Raw genomic sequence first — 19,129 nt, forward strand, 5'->3', positions numbered from 1 at the left:
ACAGCGGCGAGCAGCTGCGTGAGCTGTCTGTGTCGGAGACTGAGCAAAGCCCCGCTGTGGGGCTGCAGTTTGTCTTGGCTAAACATCCTGCTGCACAGCTTCTTCTTCGCTATAGATCAGGGGAGAGCACGTTCAAACTGGAGAGGAGTCGGCTCCCGTATCTGCCACCGTTGTTTGTCCTTGGAGAAAGCAAAGCCTCTCTCTTATCTCAGGAAATACAGAAACATGGGGGGAAAGTTCCAACGGGAGAAAAATGACAGTCCCTCCCACAGCGAAGAGTTGCTGTTTTCTTTCTTTAAAAAAAAAAAAAAAAGAGAGAAGGATCCCCCCCCAATGTCACCTCCTCCTCCATCCTTCTGCGCTCAGTGGCAGGCTAATGACTCACCCGCTATTGCTGAACTTGGGCCGCGGGAAAGAAAAAGGGGGAGGGGGGGCTCATATTTTTAAGAAACGCTGAAGAATTACTGAAAGAGCGAATAGAGTTTTTCAGCAGCCGCCTCCTTTTTTAAGGCCGCTCTCTCACAGTCTCTCTCAGGACAACGGTGCAATTGCGTCAGCGGGAAGGAGCGGCGGGATCCAACTGCATCTGCTGATACTGGTGTAGGGATCCTGCAGCCACCGCGCTTCCCTCCCCCGCCTTTCTTCACCTGAAGATGCCAGTATTCCTGCAGAGATCTGCCCTACTACTGGGCCCTAATATTGGCTATCTCACCCGAATGGCTCCTGCCCAAACTCTGAAAATGAGTTGGACTATGCCGTATTTTATGCGAAAAATGGGCACAGTTTCTTGGAGAAAACAAACTTAGAAAATACATTAGAATTCCTAAATGTTTTATTGGCTCTTTTGACAATTTTAGGAAGTGCCCAGTCCCAGCTAAGAACCCTACCACTGCACAAGAACTACGTACAAGCGTGTTATCACCTCACATCTCGTTTCACCATATTATATCGTGGAATATTCTGCAGCATATTGTGCATTACAAATGGGATCTGTAGGATTCGCAGGGATGTGTTAATTAATTCAGCGAGGATGATGCTTAATATGGACTGGCCCAAAAGAAACGAGGTCTAAAAGGAATGTGTGTGAAGGGGAGGGAGGAGGAAGAAGGGAGAGTCGTTTGAAGTGTTTGAACGGCAAGGCAAATGTTAAAAAACTACATTTGCTTCCCGACCTCAAGAGCTGCTTGAAGCTTGGCATATGCTGCAGTTCCTTACTCATCACCGAATATAACTGGTAAAGCCGATCCTTCCTTACTAAACAGAAAGGATCTGCTCTGCAGCAGTAGTCCTTCCACTGCACCTAAGAGCTTGACCTTGGCACAACTTTCTCCCGTCGGTATTACAACGGACTCTGGAACTGCTCCAGTAAGGCTTAGGCTCCAGTCTCTCCGAGGCTGACCCCCACTTGCATCCTCCCGCCAACCTGGTCCCCACAAATACATCCCCGCACCCTCTCTTTAGCAGAACGCCTGCTTCTGTGGACTGCTTGGTGCTTTGCAAACTGGAGAGCGACAGCCCATGGCACGCATCCACACAGAGCTATATAGCTGGCACAGGTCCAGCCTTTCCCGGTGTGCCATCCCCACACAGCACTGCAGCTTTGGTCATATGAGCAGAAATGATGAGGAAAGCACTTTTTAATCTTTTCGCACTTGCTTCCCTGTTCAAACAGTTGCAGGATGGCTATGACTGACGTGCTCAGCGCTGAGGATATCAAGAAGGCTGTGGGAGCCTTTTCAGGTGAGTGCTTTTTCCCTCCCCCATCCCTCCTTCCTCTCCTCAGCCTAGAACAGTAGTGCATTTATTTCAGCTGAGGGGAGATAAGAGGATCTAGCTAGATAAAATATCAAACGAGGATGCGTAAAGAAGTGCAGTGAAAGCATGATGGGATTATGAAGTGCGGGGCTGCATCCTCCGCAAAGTTGCCCTGTACATTACAGAGGTGAAATGCTCATTCATTTTAAAGGAAAGCAAGTGGTAACTGCAGACAGACTCTGCTTCTAGCGAGGGGATACTTACAAAGGGGGCAAAGCCCTAGGCAAACCAGGGTGGGTTGTGTCCTAATGTGGGATAGGGGAGTCAGCCATGGACGGCGGCAGCTTCCCAGTCTCCCGAAATCCAGTTTCAAGTATTGCAGAACTCCTATTTCTCGTTTCAAGGAAGTAAGGAACAGCTCTTCCCTTTCTTCCTATGGGGAACCTCCAGGTAGTTTTTGCTTTTCGGGATGGAGTAGGGGGGCAAGAGTAAAGCAAGTTAGTACACTGCTCGACTGCAGAAGCTTTCTGCAGGACAAATGGCTGCAGTAGTCACTATAGACTCCTCTAGGTTTCAGATATTCCCTACCCCTCTTCTATCTCGCGACCCCCAAACTGACAGAAACCCCCTTCCATGCTAAGAGAGATTTAATTAGTTATTAAGGTTGCTCTCAAAGAAATGTCAGAAATTATGCTCTGTTGCGCAATCCCATCCCCATCCCGCTAAAACTACCTGGCTGGTGGTACCACCCGGGATAGTAGCCTCTTTCCCTCGTCTGTGCGATGACCTTCCCAAAGAGACAAAAGCACAAAGTCAGCTCAACCCGAAGAAACTCAGCAGCAGGAGAATCAAAGGGATCAATAAACTGCTCTGCTCGATCTAGCAGCTGTTTCTCTCATTAGCTTCCATTGTTCTAGGGCCGTTTCGAAGTCCCGGAGCAGATGCAATTAGCAGCAGCTAATGACAGATCTCAGTCAAGCAGATCCCGAATGACTGAGCCTCCTTAGTTTTATGGAACAGGAAAAGCTACGTCGGGAACGGGGAAGCATCGCAAAAAAAAAAAAAAAAAAAAAAATCCACAGCACGTTTTGGAGGTCAACGCACTAGGTTTCGCTAACACCTTTCTAAATCTACATCAGAGTCGTTAACAGCCCTACGTAGGTGGGGACAAAAGCGGGTGCGGTTAAAGGACAGGAGAGGTGGAGCAGGTAAACTAATTTATCTCCCCTCCAGTTTCAAGGGCTCTAGTTTCTCCCCGGTAATTGTGCCTCACAAGGTCTTGCAGGCAGCCTACAGCACTCCCTTCCAGCGTCCAAGCTTACAACCACTACTGCACATACCTTTAGCGGTAGAAATGTAATACTGAATTCTAGTAAGCCTTCAGGAAAAACGGAACAGAACTGAAATATCCATGTGCTCCAAAACAGTTCTTGTCAACCTTAGGCTCTCTGGTCGAGCAAGAGCTTTTTTTTTTTTTTTTTTTTTTTTTCCCATGAGGGAAATAGCATGAAGTATTATATGTAAGCTAACAGTCAGGGTTCATCTTCAGAAGAATGTTTTCAGCATAAAAACATTTCATTAACTTAGCAAAAAAAAGTATTGCAGTTAAGGCACTGTAATGAGATGGTGGAGGTTAGACTTTAGTTCCCAAGTCTGTTACAAACTTCCTGGGTGACCTTGGGCAAGTGCTTTCATTTCTCTGTAGCTTAGCTCTTCATCTGCAAAAGGGAGACAGTATCTCTCTCATCATTTGTTTATTTAAATTAGTGTCTTTGAGGTATGGGCTATTACAGTGTGGACGTCTAGCTCCTACCACAGCCAAGCTTCAGAACATGGTTTGCCTCCCAGGGTAGGACACATAGCAATAAGGAAGAAAACTACAGGTATGTATGTGTATGTATATATGTTTCAATAATTTTTCTAAACAGTTCTCTGCATTTTCTTCTCCTATAGCTGCTGAATCTTTCAACTACAAGAAGTTTTTCGAGATGGTAGGATTGAAAAATAAGAGCCCAGAAGATGTGAAGAAGGTTTTCCACATTCTTGATAAGGATAGAAGTGGTTTCATTGAAGAGGATGAATTAAAGTAAGTAAAGATAAATCCTTCTCAAATAACCTCACCTTAACAATCTAATTTCCTATTTTCTTTTTATAAAAGATTGTAGATAATAGTACACAATTCAGTCTTCTGACTGGTGTTTTTGTGCTATAATCAGTTGTTTGCTGATTGTATAATCTAAAGTGTGTTTGAGGTAACTAGGTGCAGCTTTTACTGCAGGATGCCTGAAACACACGACTGATCTATACTTTACTGACAGTTCTTCAGTCAAATGAAGTTTGAGTGGAGCACTCTTTCTGAATGTTAAAGAAGGTCAATGACGGAGGACTGGAATCAACCCTAAATTCCATCTCAAATATCAAAACAGTGGTACAAATAAATACAAAGTGAAACTCTTTTGAACAAACCTTCCCTTTTTCCTCGCCTTTTCTTTAGGTTTGTACTGAAGGGCTTTACCCCAGATGGCAGAGACCTATCAGACAAAGAAACAAAGGCTCTTATGGCTGCAGGAGATAAGGACGGTGATGGTAAAATTGGCGCTGATGGTATGTAACTTAAGGAAAAAACTTTGATAGTAAAATCTGTTATCCTTACATACAAGGACACAGTAAACCTTGGACTCTCACTGAGGGCTGTGACCTTCTGAAGGGCACAATTTGGACTTAATGAAATGTCAAGTCTTGCTACACTTGCCGTACCTTACTTAAAGGCTGCATGGGAAACAGGAGCAGAGTTCCGACACTAGAGGGGGCCAGAGTTTACAAAAATCAAAACTTATCTTAAGGCACACTACAGCGTAAGAGGAAGTACCCGATCCAACTTCTATTTAAACGAGTTAAATTGTTCTGTTGATTTCAGGAGAGTGAGGATCAGGGCACTGAGAGTTCGCAGACCCCGAGCTTGACTATATAACCCAATGGAAAAACAAACAAACTAATAAACACAAAGCTGAGTACCAGCATTTCTCCTTGATTGGTAAATAGGAAAATAATGCAAGACTTTGAATGACTTAGCAAACAAGTTCTTAAAATTCAAAGTACAGTCAGTCTGCTAAGGAACGAACCTCTATATAACAACTATGTATCCAGCTTCTGCTAGTGTTTATGCAGATCTTCACAGCTAAGAAAACTTGTCACTCTCTTACTAATATAAGAGCTATGAGAACAACCTTTACACTCATAGCATTGCTAAAAAAGATATTGTTGTTTTCTGTTTCCCCTTGGGATGAATTAAATTAGCACACATACAAGGGAGGAAAAAAAAAAAGAGGGAAAGGGAGAAACGTTTCACTGAAACACACTGGAAAAGACACAAAGAGATGCATCTCCGAATTAAATCTTTCTGTTGCAGGAGATAGTAGCAGACATTTGTGGCCAGAGTGCAAAATCAGCTAGACATCATTAAACTACCCTAAGTTTCCACCTATTGAAAGGACATATGATAGGTTAGCATCTAAAAATCTCATATCTCTGTGTTGTCTGATCTCTGGGATGTATAAAAATGTCTCCAAGAAAAGGGAGACAAAATGAGGTTAATTAACTGACTCCTAGTTTAGAAACTGAAGAAATGACATACCAAGTCACCCACTGACATATTAATCAGGTGATATACTAGCTAAACTGCCTGTTCATGGCACACTGGCATATCAGTTACTGTGATCCTATTTCTGATCTAAAGCTTCTTAAGTTCTCAAATTGTGATGATATCACAGTTGCAGATGAGAAATTGTGAAGCATCCAGGGAAGTTCCTGCTGAACTTTAGCAGCGTTATTGAACCTAGGAAGGTGTCCTTATTTGAGATACTTTCACACGCTTTATTATATGGGTCCTTCTTATTCCTGTTAACATTAGTGGCATGTTAATGGACAAGATTTTCAGAAGAAAACTTGATTCAGGTAAGTAAGCCTACAGCAGCCAACCTGACATCAGATACCTTCTCAGTAAACCCTCAGAAGGCTGCAAAATGGGTAAAAGTCATGATAAAAATGAAAAATCTTTTGAAAGTCCTTCTTCTTTTATCCCTTGTTGTGCTTTCGTATCTTACAAAATAATTAGTGTAAATCATTGTTTACAAAGTTTCTGAAATAGATCTGCTGTTGTAGGAGATAATGTAGAAAACAAAATCTGATAAGAGAAACGACTAGCCTGCAACATGTTCTCTGTAATTATATTTGGCATTTCAGTAAAACGCTACAGGGTATGCATTAGGCTGGAATATGCTAGTAAGTATTACTAAGCACAATGAGACAATCTTCTCCTTTTAAGTCAGAGCTTTGATGTAAGATAGCCAGTAAATTATCTGAAATACCAAAATAGCCCAAATCTTTGTAATTGGAAACTATGGTCTGTGCAAAGAAAGATATAACTTAAATTAGTTTGGAAGGGGAATTATAACTGGAAAAGAGGATGCAAGCAATCAAAAGGATTATCTCACTAATAGGTGATTCAGAGGCAATAAACATTTATAAGAATGATCAATAGAGAGGCAGTAATATAATGTGTCTTATATTAGAAGCTTTTCTTTTATCAGTAAAGTTTGTAACAATGCCCCCACAAACCATCTGCAGTTGGGCTAACTTTTGTATGAAGATAAACAGTAAACGAGTTTTACAAAGTTATTCACTTTGTACATATTTGAAGTATTTAAATCTGTCATGTACATTGAAACTACTGAAAAAAGTATCATCTGTATAGCAGTTATTCATGATGGGCTATTTTATAGTTTGCCTGACATCAGGAAGTACCCCTGAAATATACTGCCAATACAGTAATAATTTCACTATCATAATATACAATATAAAATATTTGGCTGCAAGTATGAATAACCTTTTTCAAATACATTCTGTATATAAAACTTGTTATAAAAAGGATTCAGTTAAGCTGCAGCAAGTATGACAACATGTTCTACCAGAATAGCCAGAGTTGTTTTTCACTTTTAGAAAGGTTTCACCCATTTGGGATTCGAGTTTCTGCTCTGTAGGATTTATTCGCACAGCCACTTGACAATCAGAGCCTTTCTCCTTTTCTGCCCAGGATACTCTTGGTTCCTAACACAAGTGCTTCAATGTTATCTCTTTAATTCAGTTTGCAACACTTTCAATTTATGCATCCACCATGTCCAGGATTGATGCATGTTTTGTGTTAAGTATGCTGCATCACTAATCCTAATTTGGATTTGCATCTTTCAAAATGATGGACAAATGTGGATTTAATTTAAATCCTTTGGCATTTTTATTTCTCAGTCTGGTTTGTCAGGGTTTGGCAAAATGTTTCCTGGACGCATCTACCGAAAGCGCTATTCATTAGTACATTTTAGTCAGTAGTGTAACAACCTCACTTTCTTGAGCTAAGCATTTTTCAACTGAATATCAGAATTTTCTTACAAATGCCTAATTTATAGCTTCTATATTTTTTTGGTTGCAAGACATTACTCCTCATTATGCCAAACTTCAATACAGATGACTCAAGTCTTTACAGATGACTACTCCCCCTTTTTGTCATTTTCCTCTCAGCTGATTATGTTAAACCCATAAACCATTCGCTATACATCCTCTAATCCTTTTATCATCTTTGCTGCCCTTCTTGGGATTCCCTCCAGTTTGTCATTTTTAATGCTCTAAGGCACACACGACTGCGCAAGGTATTCTCATGGGTGACTACTCCAAGGTTAGATGGAGTTAGGAATTATAACTTCCTTGGGTAATACAGTATTTAGAGTGCAGTATGCCAAGCAGCTACTCACTGAGATACAAAATGTGCCTTCCCCATGCTTTATCATCCTGCTGAAAGATACACTATATACCAAAGCACAGAGCAACACCAACTGCAAATACATATGTTTATATAAGTATTATGGATGTAGCAGTAATAAAAGCAAGAGGGTAAAATCCTGGCCCTCTGAAATCAAAGGAATTTTTGTCATTATCATTAATGTGGTCGAGACTGCTGTGTAGGTTTTTATAGCAGAGAGAGTATCAACCTTCTGCTTTTGTAATCTGTCATTTTCAGTCAATTTGCCTTTATAAAATTGAGTTTAAATGTAATATATTTACAATATATGAACACAAATACTCTATAAGACTCATTAATGAGTCTCTTTGCCAAACTCTAATATAAAGGAAGTTTATCTCACTACAAAATTTAATTTCTAGTTCTTGACTTCATCCCATTGAGATTTACAAAGGAACAACAGTGAACTAATCAAGTTCTTCAGATGAACAACGGTGGACAGTCTTGATGGTCTGGCACGTATAGAATTTCTTCCTTACCCTCAAAAAAATCCTTTCACTTCACTGTAAGATTTCCTAAATCATACTTTCCCTTTAACTTGGATTTCTTTGTTATTCTGCTATTGTGATGTTCCTGCTACATCAGTGACTCTAATCATTATAATATGCTCCCTCCTTGTTTATATTATTCTTTAATATTTTAAAATAATTTTTCCCTTCTCTAGAATTTGCAACTATGGTGGCTGAATCATAAAGGCTTTGACCAATGCAAACCTTCCATCTATCCTTCACTGCCCAATTCCAACCACCTCCTGCTGACCGCTTTGACTCCTGTTCTATTTATTTATGTTATTTTATACTCCAGCTCTGTTCTCTGCAATCCTGTAACTCTGTAATTGTTCTGAAAGATACTGTTAAAATAATAAAGGTCACATCAATCTGGGCTTTATTCTCTCTCACTATGACTTGTATCTTCTTTCATACATCCTGGTGCATGTTAAGAGAAAAGGAAATTTGTTTTACTTGTTTTTGCTGACACTCCTGCTGCTTTTCCCTAGTTAAAATTTCTTCTGAGTTTACCTTAAAAAGCATTTGATATAAAACATACCCATAATAAGTTATTCAGTCCAAATTCTGAATTGTGCCAAAATTGACTACGTTATTTTTAAGCCATCCCTGCTAAATGGATGCATACTCATAGCCTGGAAAATCTCTAGTGATGGCAATTACCCAACTTCATTTGGCAGCTTGTTCTTTTGACTTAATCACTGTTATAGCTCTAAAGTATTTCCAAATACTTAACCTACATCTCCCCTGCTGCATTTTGGTGATCAGTGAATTGATCCTTGTTTTTAATCATTTGTTAAATTTGTCTGGTGCAGTGACATTTTTGGATAAAAGTTTTGACAGGAATATCAGTTGGTGCCAACCATGCATGGGGATAACCTCAAACTGATGAAATACAATCACTTTTAAAATGCAGGCTATGTTTACTAGCAACAATAAACAAAAATCTAGGAAAAGAACAATGGACTTCTCAAAAGAAACTTGATCAGTTTCAGAGAAGGAGGCATTAGATACTTAGCACCAAAATTCAGCTGTGATGCTACTGTTGACATTCCCACCGTTAAAACAGTATATCAAAAAATCCCATGACAAAACATAACTCTTCTAAAACTTCACAAAAAAGGTGAATGCCTTTTTTTGAATTACACATAAGAAACTGAGACTCAAGCCGAAGAACTGATAAGCCAACAGTAAGCCTATGGCAGAGCCAAGAACTAAACCCTTACTGTCCAAATCCCAGTTCAGTAACCTTGACACCAAGCTACTCCTTTCTATCTTTCTTGTTCGTTTGTTTAAGTGAAGGTTAAAGGGGGGGGGAAAAAAATCACTTTTGAGCAACATCTTCTCCGCATCCTGACAGAGCATTGATTACTATTGCAAAGGAAGAAAATCTGCCTTTTTTGGATTCCAAAGTATTCCTTGCAGCAAATTATTCCATTCTGATTTAGTATCACTAATTTAGCATTAACACAAAGATAAAAGACTGAAATCCAGTCACCATCAGCCTGCACAGAATACCATTCTTTGCAACAGTGATTACCAACGCTACTTGGGAAGCCAACAAACACACCTAAAGCTATGCTAGCTTTTCACTCTACAGTAACTCACAAGGAAGACTTTTTGCTGCAGCTGCTGTTCATTCAAAATAAATCCTCTGGTTTTGCACAATGTATGTATGGATATGAAGAATGTATTCATTTTTAAATAGTCTAAATAAAGTAAATGAAAATGAATTGCAATAAAGCAACTGTTTATGTCTTCCTTTCCTCAGCAGCTGCTGACCTCAAGTGGTAAAAAAGTGTAATTACAACAGCATATGGTGCTACAAACAAAAGATTACCATCTCAACTATTAGAATATCACAAATAAGATCAATGGAATCACAAAATCGACATTAAAATGATGATATAATGAAGGTACGATTCCAGTCTTTATATTCTTTCTATTCTTTGAACCTGCAAGGATTTATAATTTAAAGCATTTCTGTATGGCATTAAATCTCAAATTGTATCAAGAACTTTACCAAAAAATAACAAATAAGCAGTCAACCTAGCCATTAATGAGTTTGAAAATTTATGTATAGTACATTATGTGTAATAAAGTACGTTAATCCAACAGTAATAGTGATAGTTTACAGGTACAGATAGTGTACAGGTACAGAAGACTCCAAATCATGATTCCCACATCAATCTGCTTTCACATTATTCTCTCATTCACTCCTGAACAAGCAGCACTAAGCAAGCATAAGACCTGATTTGGCCTGAAAATTTTCCATTATGTAATGATGAATACGATGAAGAGAAGTATCCTTTTGCTTTTGAACTGAAAAAAAATAATTACAATATGAATACCACTTAAAATGAGTGGAGACATCTCCAAAATATCACCTTCATGATAGACTGCACTTGATACTCTAAGCAAGAATTAATAGCTCACTATCCATGTATTTGTTTAGTTTATTCAAATATGCAACCTATGTAAGCAGCAGTCTCATAAAATCTATTTTAAAATACATCTTCTCTTAAATGTATTTTAAATTCAAAATTTAAATTTCAATGTTTCACACCTGTATCGCTAAAAGAAAAAAACCTCAAGCAGGTGTCTAGCATAAAGCAATTTCTGCCTGAACTAAAATGATTGTTTTATGAATTTTCCAACTCCATACTTAAGATTCTTGCTTCTCTAACCCAAATTCCTTCCAAATTTTACCCAAATCTGGAGTTGTTCCATTTCCAACCAATAAAAATTATCAGAATTTGCCTGATTGATTAATTTAATATTTTGTATATAGGATGTGTTATATTGTTTGTGTTATTGTAACTTAAAATTTTGCATTCACATTTGCTGCAAAATTTTGAACTACCACTACATAACTTCCTCGTAACAGAATCATTCTCATACAACCCTCATTTTAATGTGTTTAAGATTGTCAAAGAATCTAACATGAAGACTGGAGAAAACAAGATTTGCCACAAAATTAGATCAGGCTTTCATCATAGGCTGTGGATTACAGTACACTTAACATACACAGAAAATCCCCATTACCCTGCACTGTACTATTTCATATAGAAAGACACTTTATTTTCATAGGCATAAGCAAAGAAGTAAAATTAAGTTTCTCCAAGAAACATCTACTTGTATATCTCCACTGTTGTAAAACACCAATTCCAGTCACCATATTGAGGATAAAACCTTAGACAACAATTATCCATCCTTTCCTTAGATATATAGAAAGTATTTTAAATTTTCTAATTTTGTGTTGTTACAAGATCTGTAAATCATGTTTACAAAGAAAGAAACTACTTGTTCACACTGATATTGTATATTGCCAGAAAAAAAAAAAGGCAGCACTCATTCGACTACAACTCAAAAGGAAGAAGAGCCAAAAATCTACAGGTCTTAAATAAATAGTAATGTTCTGACAAATGACAAATTATCATCTAATAAACAAGGTTCATACCAATCCAACACCACCAGTCCTTAACACTTCTCCAATCATCATTCACCATTACCAAACTTTTAACCAGCAAATTCATAATTATGTTTTACATAGCGCGCCACAGCTCTTAACAGAGTTTCATGGATCAGTAAGTTTCCACATGACTTCTTTGGGAAACCAATGGACTGGAGACCTGTTCATTTTGCCAGAACTTAGATAAGATTGATATTTACGGTCTATCCGCCAGTCCTGAGCTCATCACTGTAAACCTAATGTCTCATGATTGCTTCCACCCTTTGCTCACTTCACCAAAACAAAAAGTTTGCTCATTTGCTTCCTTTGCCTTCTCTTACTTCACATCTTTTTGGAGGGGGAAGTAAGGACACCTTCCCCTGTTTCTAAATACTTTCAAACACTGGGAACGCAGTTCACATTCTCCCTTCTAGCAACACAAATAGTTTTATCAAAGCCTTTGTGCTACAGGTGCCTGAACACTGATAATATTCCATCCAGAACAGAGTTAACGTTGTTATCTCTATGGAATTAAAACCTACAGCTGTGCAAAATATTTGAAATAAGGTCTGCCTCCACAAAATAACTCAATGTTGAAAATTATGAATTTATACAAGGTTCAACAAAGGCACAAAGTAGTCCACAAAACCTTTATTAGCGAGCAGAAAGCACAAAAGAACTTCATTTGACTGTCAAGTCCCAGACTGAGATTAAGTGGTCAGCAGATAGAGAATACATTATTTTACTTATAAATCAATTGCAAATGATAGAGGAAATTATATGGTATATAATAATGCATCAAAATTAAACTGTGATTAAAGCATGTGCTAACATTCTTGTGCTAACTATACCCAGAAACCAGGAGTAACAAAGATACAAGAGCATAGGCTTTAACATAACTCGGTGATTAGAATATCTCCTCTAGGTCCTGGACTCTGCTACTGATAACACATGCTTAAACCTGAGCTGCTGCACAATCACGCTTTCATTCTGAGAAAGTATTTTGGCAGATTCTAGTATCCAGAGACCTACACTTTAGAAATTCCAAAACGCTCTAGAGCTCCAACATTTAAAATAACTTTTCTCCTAAAGAGAGAGAAGTAAAATGCGTCTTAAGGGGTTAGTTATGCACAGAAGAGATCAACTGTCAAAAATTTCCCAGATAGTGGGATTCCTAATGTGGACTTAAGTATTTCACAAAAAAGGAAGTACATTTCTCACTAGTGCACCTCTAGTTAGTAAAGTAACAAAGCTTAACAAAGGTTGATATAGTTTTAAAGACAGAAGTAATATAAACACAAATACTAGAATCCCTTCTCCATCCACCAACAGAGGAAACTAAACTGCAGTAGCTACAACAATAAAAAGATCAGGACATCCAAATGAAAATACTGGAGGGCATTTAATAAGCTTTCAGAACATGCAGCTAGAAAAATGAGGTGTTTTTTCATAAACTCATTTGGTCTTCCATGTAGGAAAACCTAAGGGAAAGGATCTTGGCAATGCCTAAATCAGAATGTCCAACCTTTACAACAACAACAAAAATTCTATGAGATACTAACCTGAACAATTAATTGGTATGTGCAGGAATACAGTTGGTTCCCTGGTGTTACAGTGGTACCACACTGGCATTAGGAAGTGGAAACTTAGGCCTTCCAGTGGTCAGAATATAGTAAACTTCAACATTAATTGGAACTTCATTGTAGAACATCTAGATGGGTAGAAAGGGGCCAAGGTACAGAGGTCAGATGCCTAACATGCCTATTGGAGGGAAGGGTCATGGGTTACTGAAGAGAAACTGAATACTGAAAAAAGAACACTGGAAAAGTGGCATTTTCAGGTTTTGGAAACATTGCCTGGGAGGGTTGTATTTTACTTTTTTAATTGTTAAACTACACTTTCAGTAACTTTAATGCCATGCATGTTAGCAAAAGTAACACAAAAAAGTTATTGAAATATATAGGTAATGTCCAATTATCGAGTACTCTTATAACTACTTTAATATAAAGAAGAATCACAATTATGTGCCTGTGCTAATTTATGCTTCCTTCTGTAGACAAATGAAGACTTTCTATCTCAAAACATTGGCATTCCCTCCCTCCCCCCAAAGTAATTTACAATTTTGCTGGATACAGCACAACTGCATCTATTTCTTCAGCTACAATGGGTTGTTGAAATAGAGCTATTGCCCAGCACCTGCTCTTAGTCACACAGCTCAAATCAGAGGTTAGGGAAAAAAATAAAGATTTTATGTCACTGTAATGCAAGTCTCCTTTTAGCTTTGCTGCAGTCAGTGTTCAATTATGTTCTGCAACAATCTCCATTACTAGAGCCAGTACTTTTCTGTTCCTCCCTGCATGCATTAACTTTCTTGTTCACATGTGAGAATCTACTTAGCAAAGTAGAGGAGCCTTAAAAGAAATCTGCCAATAGATTTAATGAGCCTACATCTTTTTGCTTGCTGAGGATCCTAGCATTCAAGTGCATTCTGATTCTGAATGCTCCAAAGGAATATAACTGATACAATATAACTCATAAATTAACTTACAAATTGCTTCTCTCCGGAGGTTTGATAGGTCAAAATTAACCTGAAATTTAATCTATTCTTTTGAATACAAAACACAGAGCAAGTAGTAAAGGAAGGACCTCATGCAATTTTCTGATGTACCCAATTTTTACAGGCTTGGGATTCTTCTCATTCAGAATTGTAATCAGTTCAGTCTGTAGTCTGGTTGTGTAAGACTTTATCAGAAGCAGGAACGAGGGCTCTGCTTTTGTAGAAATAAAAAGGCAAAGAGTTGGTCTAGCTAGGCATAACAGCAAATCGGAAGGAATTAGCTAGTGTGAACATTTACTGGGAATGTGGGAGGGCTATCTTGCTTTTGAAGTATGAGAGCAGCAATACATGGACAAAGAGCTCTGAGATGGAGGCCAGAGGGTGAAGAACACTGAAATTCAGAATCTGGGACTTGGGGAGAATGGAATCTGGAGCTGGAAGGATCGGAGTTGTCTACAGGGAGGATTTGAAAAGCTTAGAGCACGAGACGTTTTATTATAACGTCAACACACTGTAATAAACTGACCTTGAAAAGAAAGAACATGGATGAGGTAGAATAATTTGTATCAAAAAATTAACCTTTGACATAAGTGTAGATGATAGAAAGCATACAGTGTTTGGAACTCTTGAAGTTTTATTAGGAGTCTCAAACGTTTCTCTTCTCCTTCCACCATTAAAGGTCCTGGAGTCACGTGACTGACTCAGTTTTCAGTAAGGGGAAAAAATTCTAGCTGTCATGCCTGCAGGAAGAAAAAACCCTTGAAAACACAAAGGCTAAAAATTTACACAGAGTATAAAACAAAACATTACCATTCATTTTTCAATAAATCTCATGATTTGAGTGTAGTTTGTCTAAAATAGCATTGATGTAAACCTAGCAGTTGCTTTCTAAATGCTGGCAGCAGCTAGAGATCCTAAAAAGATTCCCAGCTGATATCATAATCATCATCACCACCACATAATGACTGACATGTTGGAATTACAGTAGCTCATTTGAAGTTGTCATTTATTCACTTCTGTATTCCACAGATTAACCCCTTCCTCATGGTGCAGGAGCATACTTAGAGCTCACTTACCAGTGTTGAAAGACCCCATGCACAACACTGTGCTGAACATGACAATGATTGCTCCAAGAATACACCCAAGAATAGTCTGTTCGTGGTTGAGAAAGGTTCATGTCACACACAAGGCCACAGTCAGTCCTGAGTCTGTCACTGATAAACCCCTGGAGACATCCATACAACATTAAGACTTTTTGCATGATCCTCCAGCGCCCAGCTCAGCTATCCTTGTCTAAAGCTTTGGGGTATATTGCTAAAAACTAAACAGAGATTTTAATTTTCATCCCAGCACTTTCCATAGCTATCAGTGTCCTGAAGTGAACTGTGACTCTGTGATTTTCCTATCTTATCACATGCAAGAGCAAACAAATAAGAAGATTCAAGCTGGAATTTTTCCAGACATATCCAGAATAAATATTCTCCAACAATTCTCCTTCTTACCTTTGTCATTGTGGATTTGAATACGTCCTTGAGAAACCTGTCCCTCACTCCATATTCATCAGAAGAGAGGACATACTAGTTTCAGTTAGCATACCTGAACCAAATATATAGCCTTATAAAGGTACCTACCCTAGGCCTAATAGTTTACCACTTTTCAGCGACACCACAACCATCATTCATTTCTAATTTTCACTTTCCAAACTTAGTACATTAGAAACAAATGACAGGTATGCCAGATCAGTCAGAAGTGCTGTTATAGCTGCCAAAAAAATCCTCTGGCTTATTCTACCATTTTATAATAATCCTACATTTCAGTGCACTGAGTTTCAGCCAAAAAGCCTTCACAACCATGTCTCAAACCCTACTAGATAAGTATGTAAGTCATTTTACAAAATGACAAGATCAGAAGGCCCAGAACTATAATGCTGTTGTCAACAGTGACTAGAAAGCATCCAAATTCATTCTTCTGTGCTAAGAGCTCCACTTTGAAAAGAAGAAACAAAAGGCAATTTTGGGGGATGCCACATAAAGTAGCCCTCAATATAGATGAAACTTCTGTTTCTTCTACGGTTTAAGTAAACTGTAAAACAAGGAAATCAACAATAAAATCTACACACCAGCTCTTGCAGTTCTCAAAGCTCTACAGACATATCAGTAAATGCTCAGACTCACTGTAGTAAAAATATATACATATTAATAAAGTTGCATGAATTCTGAATATGCATCCATCTTGAAGGTATTTCTGATGTATTTTTACCACATTTTTTTATTAATAGATTAGTTTAAAAAGAACTGATGAAGTGATCTATATTTAAGAGATTTCTTACACAAAGGTCTACTAATTCTTTTACCTAACATTAATGCCCTCTTGAGAAGCACTGATAACTCCAACATTAGCTAGCTCAATAGTTTTTATTAGATAGCACATTCAAGTTACAGTATATTCAGAATCTTTGCATCTATACATGAATAAGTGTAAAAAGAAACCTCCGAAATATTAGTGAATTTAGCCTCACAAAAATCCCTTTTTGATGGGTATATATTGTGAAGAAGACAATAAAGTGATTTGTTCAGTGCCTGACAGAATCTGGAGTACAAGTCATATCTCATAATCAAAAAGACCATATGACCTTGGTTTATGCAGCATAAAGCCTTACCCTGCTCCTGCCATTCCTTGCTACTCCTACTGAAGCTGCAGTTCTACCATCAACGCCTTCTGTATGTTGACGAAATGTGAGCCATGCATGGACATGTGCAGTCCACCTGCTGTTTTGTGACCACTGCACCAAGGAACGTGCCTTCAAATTTCAGGGTTCTATAGCTGCCAGGCTAACTTATCCTGTTCACATTATAAAAGGAGCACTTCCTACTCATAGGGAATCTTTGAGGGGAAGATTTATTTGAGGAAGAAAGGAAACTTGGGAGAATAAAAGAGTGCTCTCTTTCTCCTTAGCTGATTAAGTACAGGATTTAAACTCATCAACAACGCTTCTTTGGGGTAGGAATCTCATCCATTTTTTCTTCTAATCCCTTCAGGGTTTCTTTGCCTGCTCTTCCTCACATATTCAAGATGAGGAACGTTTCAGTGAGAGCTGTTACCAGTATTCCAATTTATTCAGCAGGAACCCCTGTGGACTGTTAACAGCAGACTGTGATTCTGCTTGGATTACAAGATCTGGATAAGTAATTTCATCCTTAATCCATCACTGTCTATAGAAGTAATGGAACAGCTTCTACCTACGAAAACTCAGGAAGAGGAGAAGATTGAAACTGAAGGAAAAAAAAAAAGAGCGGGGCAAAAGGAGAGCAGAAGTAAACAGCTGACAAGTCCACTGAGAGTCCCATGCACAAGTGTATGCAGACATAAGTAGGAAACAAGGAAATGGGACACAGTGTGCTAATAGAAAAGTAGCAAATAGAGGAACAAAGGAGATAAAACTCTACTTTGGAACGAGGTTTCAACAGCAATGAAAATACCACCTCCAACATAATTTACTCCTTCTGTTACACTGATCCCAGTGTAAATTTTGTAGAGATGTTTGATACCATACTACAGCCATAACCAATAAATCTCAAGTAATTAATAATTAAGCCTCAAAGCTTTCATATACAAACCTGTCAGTAAACTGGCACAATATTACAAATAGACAAAGCATAATGCAAAGACTGCAAAAATGTAACAACACAGAGACAAGTGAATTTCTCAGAGGAGACAATGGAAGTGAGAAAAGCTGAAAAAGGAGATACACTGTTTAGATATAAGTGATAGAAAAAACCAAGTAACTGGACAGCTGTTTTATGTGATGCAGAGTTCAAGGATGGACAAGAAAGCAGTGAAAGCAATAATCAGACTGGGGATTAATATTTCTTTTCCTCATAGAAGATGCCATAATAACGACTCCATCACTATGCTTACTAAAGATCATCATCTACAATGAAAGGCACTTCCCACCATAGGCTAGAGAACACCTCTTTCATACTCTGTCACAGAAGAAAAATATTCTCATTTGCATATAAAAGATTCATTTGATTTTGCTATAGATACTTATTATTTTTATGTTATTTGCTTGTCCGGCTAGATGTCTGACAGATAGGGCACATACTCCCAAATATGTAAAATGGGTAATTTATGCTAGAAAGGACCAAAAAAGTTGCCTTCTAAAAGGTAACCTTGAGGCAAAAGTCTAGGAAACTGTATTTTCAACCAACCCTGCTCTTTGAAAGGCCGATCTCAAACCCAAATACCCAAGCAGAATTGATTATTCTCTTCTTTCCAAGATTATTTACTTCTTTTCATAGTGAGCAGATCTCTCGTTCTGCAGTAAACATCATGACAGCGTAGGCAAGTAAAGTTTATACACGGAGCAAATATTGTTTGTCTTTGATAGCATGCTATCTAAAAGCATAAGACCTTTCAAAGGGATTGGAAGGAGCGAAGAAAAAGGAAGCTTCACATTCAGCTCTTTCAGCTCTAACACAAAAATAGTAAGCTTGGTTTGAACTGCTTAAGGAAGAAGACAGGAAGTCAGCTCAGAGATCAAAAATGATAAGGGGAGAAATACGTAAAGAGCAGTCAAGAGAGATCTTAGTAACATTATCTGAAAATGAAAAACAAATAATGCAAAGAAACAAGCCACAGTAACTACTGTGAAGACTACAAAAATAACAAGAGGAAAATAAAATTAGTTGCTTTCTTTTTAGTATTTCAAAGAAATTCAGGGGCAAGAAGAGAAGTAACTAAAGTACCTTTGGGGAGAATAGTATTGTCGAAAACAAGTGAAAATAGTAACTCAAGAAAAGGATAGCAGGTCAAAAATTGACCCAGGGTAAGAAGTAACTTTATTACTTTACCCACATTACACTATGGATATATTGGCCTTGTAAACTAGGTATTTAACACGCTGACACCCCAGCTGACACTCTGCAATTCAAGAGGTTTGTGGCTGACTTAAAAACAGAAGCAAGATGTAACGATGGGGTGGAGACGGGGTCGGAGCAACTCCAGCCAGA

At 38.2% G+C, this 19,129-nt stretch overlaps 2 protein-coding genes across 5 annotated transcripts in view; one reads left to right on the forward strand and one right to left on the reverse strand.

Moving 5' to 3' along the window:
• NCF4 (neutrophil cytosolic factor 4) overlaps window positions 1-19,129 on the reverse strand; it is a 63,984-nt gene that overhangs the window by 44,385 nt on the left and 470 nt on the right. The gene's annotated exons all lie outside the window — the stretch shown is intronic.
• PVALB (parvalbumin) lies at window positions 1,141-10,022 on the forward strand. Of its 3 annotated transcripts, none has more exons than XM_009684321.2 (5): window positions 1,141-1,234; window positions 1,673-1,740; window positions 3,709-3,841; window positions 4,250-4,359; window positions 7,966-8,217. In XM_009684321.2, exons 2-5 carry the CDS (start codon window positions 1,680-1,682, stop codon window positions 8,007-8,009), a joined length of 348 nt encoding a protein of 115 aa, XP_009682616.2. In that variant the 5' UTR covers window positions 1,141-1,234; window positions 1,673-1,679; the 3' UTR covers window positions 8,010-8,217. The 3 variants fall into 3 exon arrangements, with proteins under 3 accessions (XP_009682616.2, XP_009682615.2, XP_068799242.1); XM_009684320.2 differs by lacking the exon at window positions 1,141-1,234 and adding an exon at window positions 1,247-1,365 and having other exon boundaries at window positions 7,966-8,216; XM_068943141.1 differs by lacking the exon at window positions 1,141-1,234 and adding an exon at window positions 9,884-10,022 and having other exon boundaries at window positions 1,435-1,740; window positions 7,966-8,053.

This window comes from Struthio camelus, chromosome 1 (assembly GCF_040807025.1).
Source record: "Struthio camelus isolate bStrCam1 chromosome 1, bStrCam1.hap1, whole genome shotgun sequence".
NCBI lineage: Eukaryota > Metazoa > Chordata > Aves > Struthioniformes > Struthionidae > Struthio > Struthio camelus.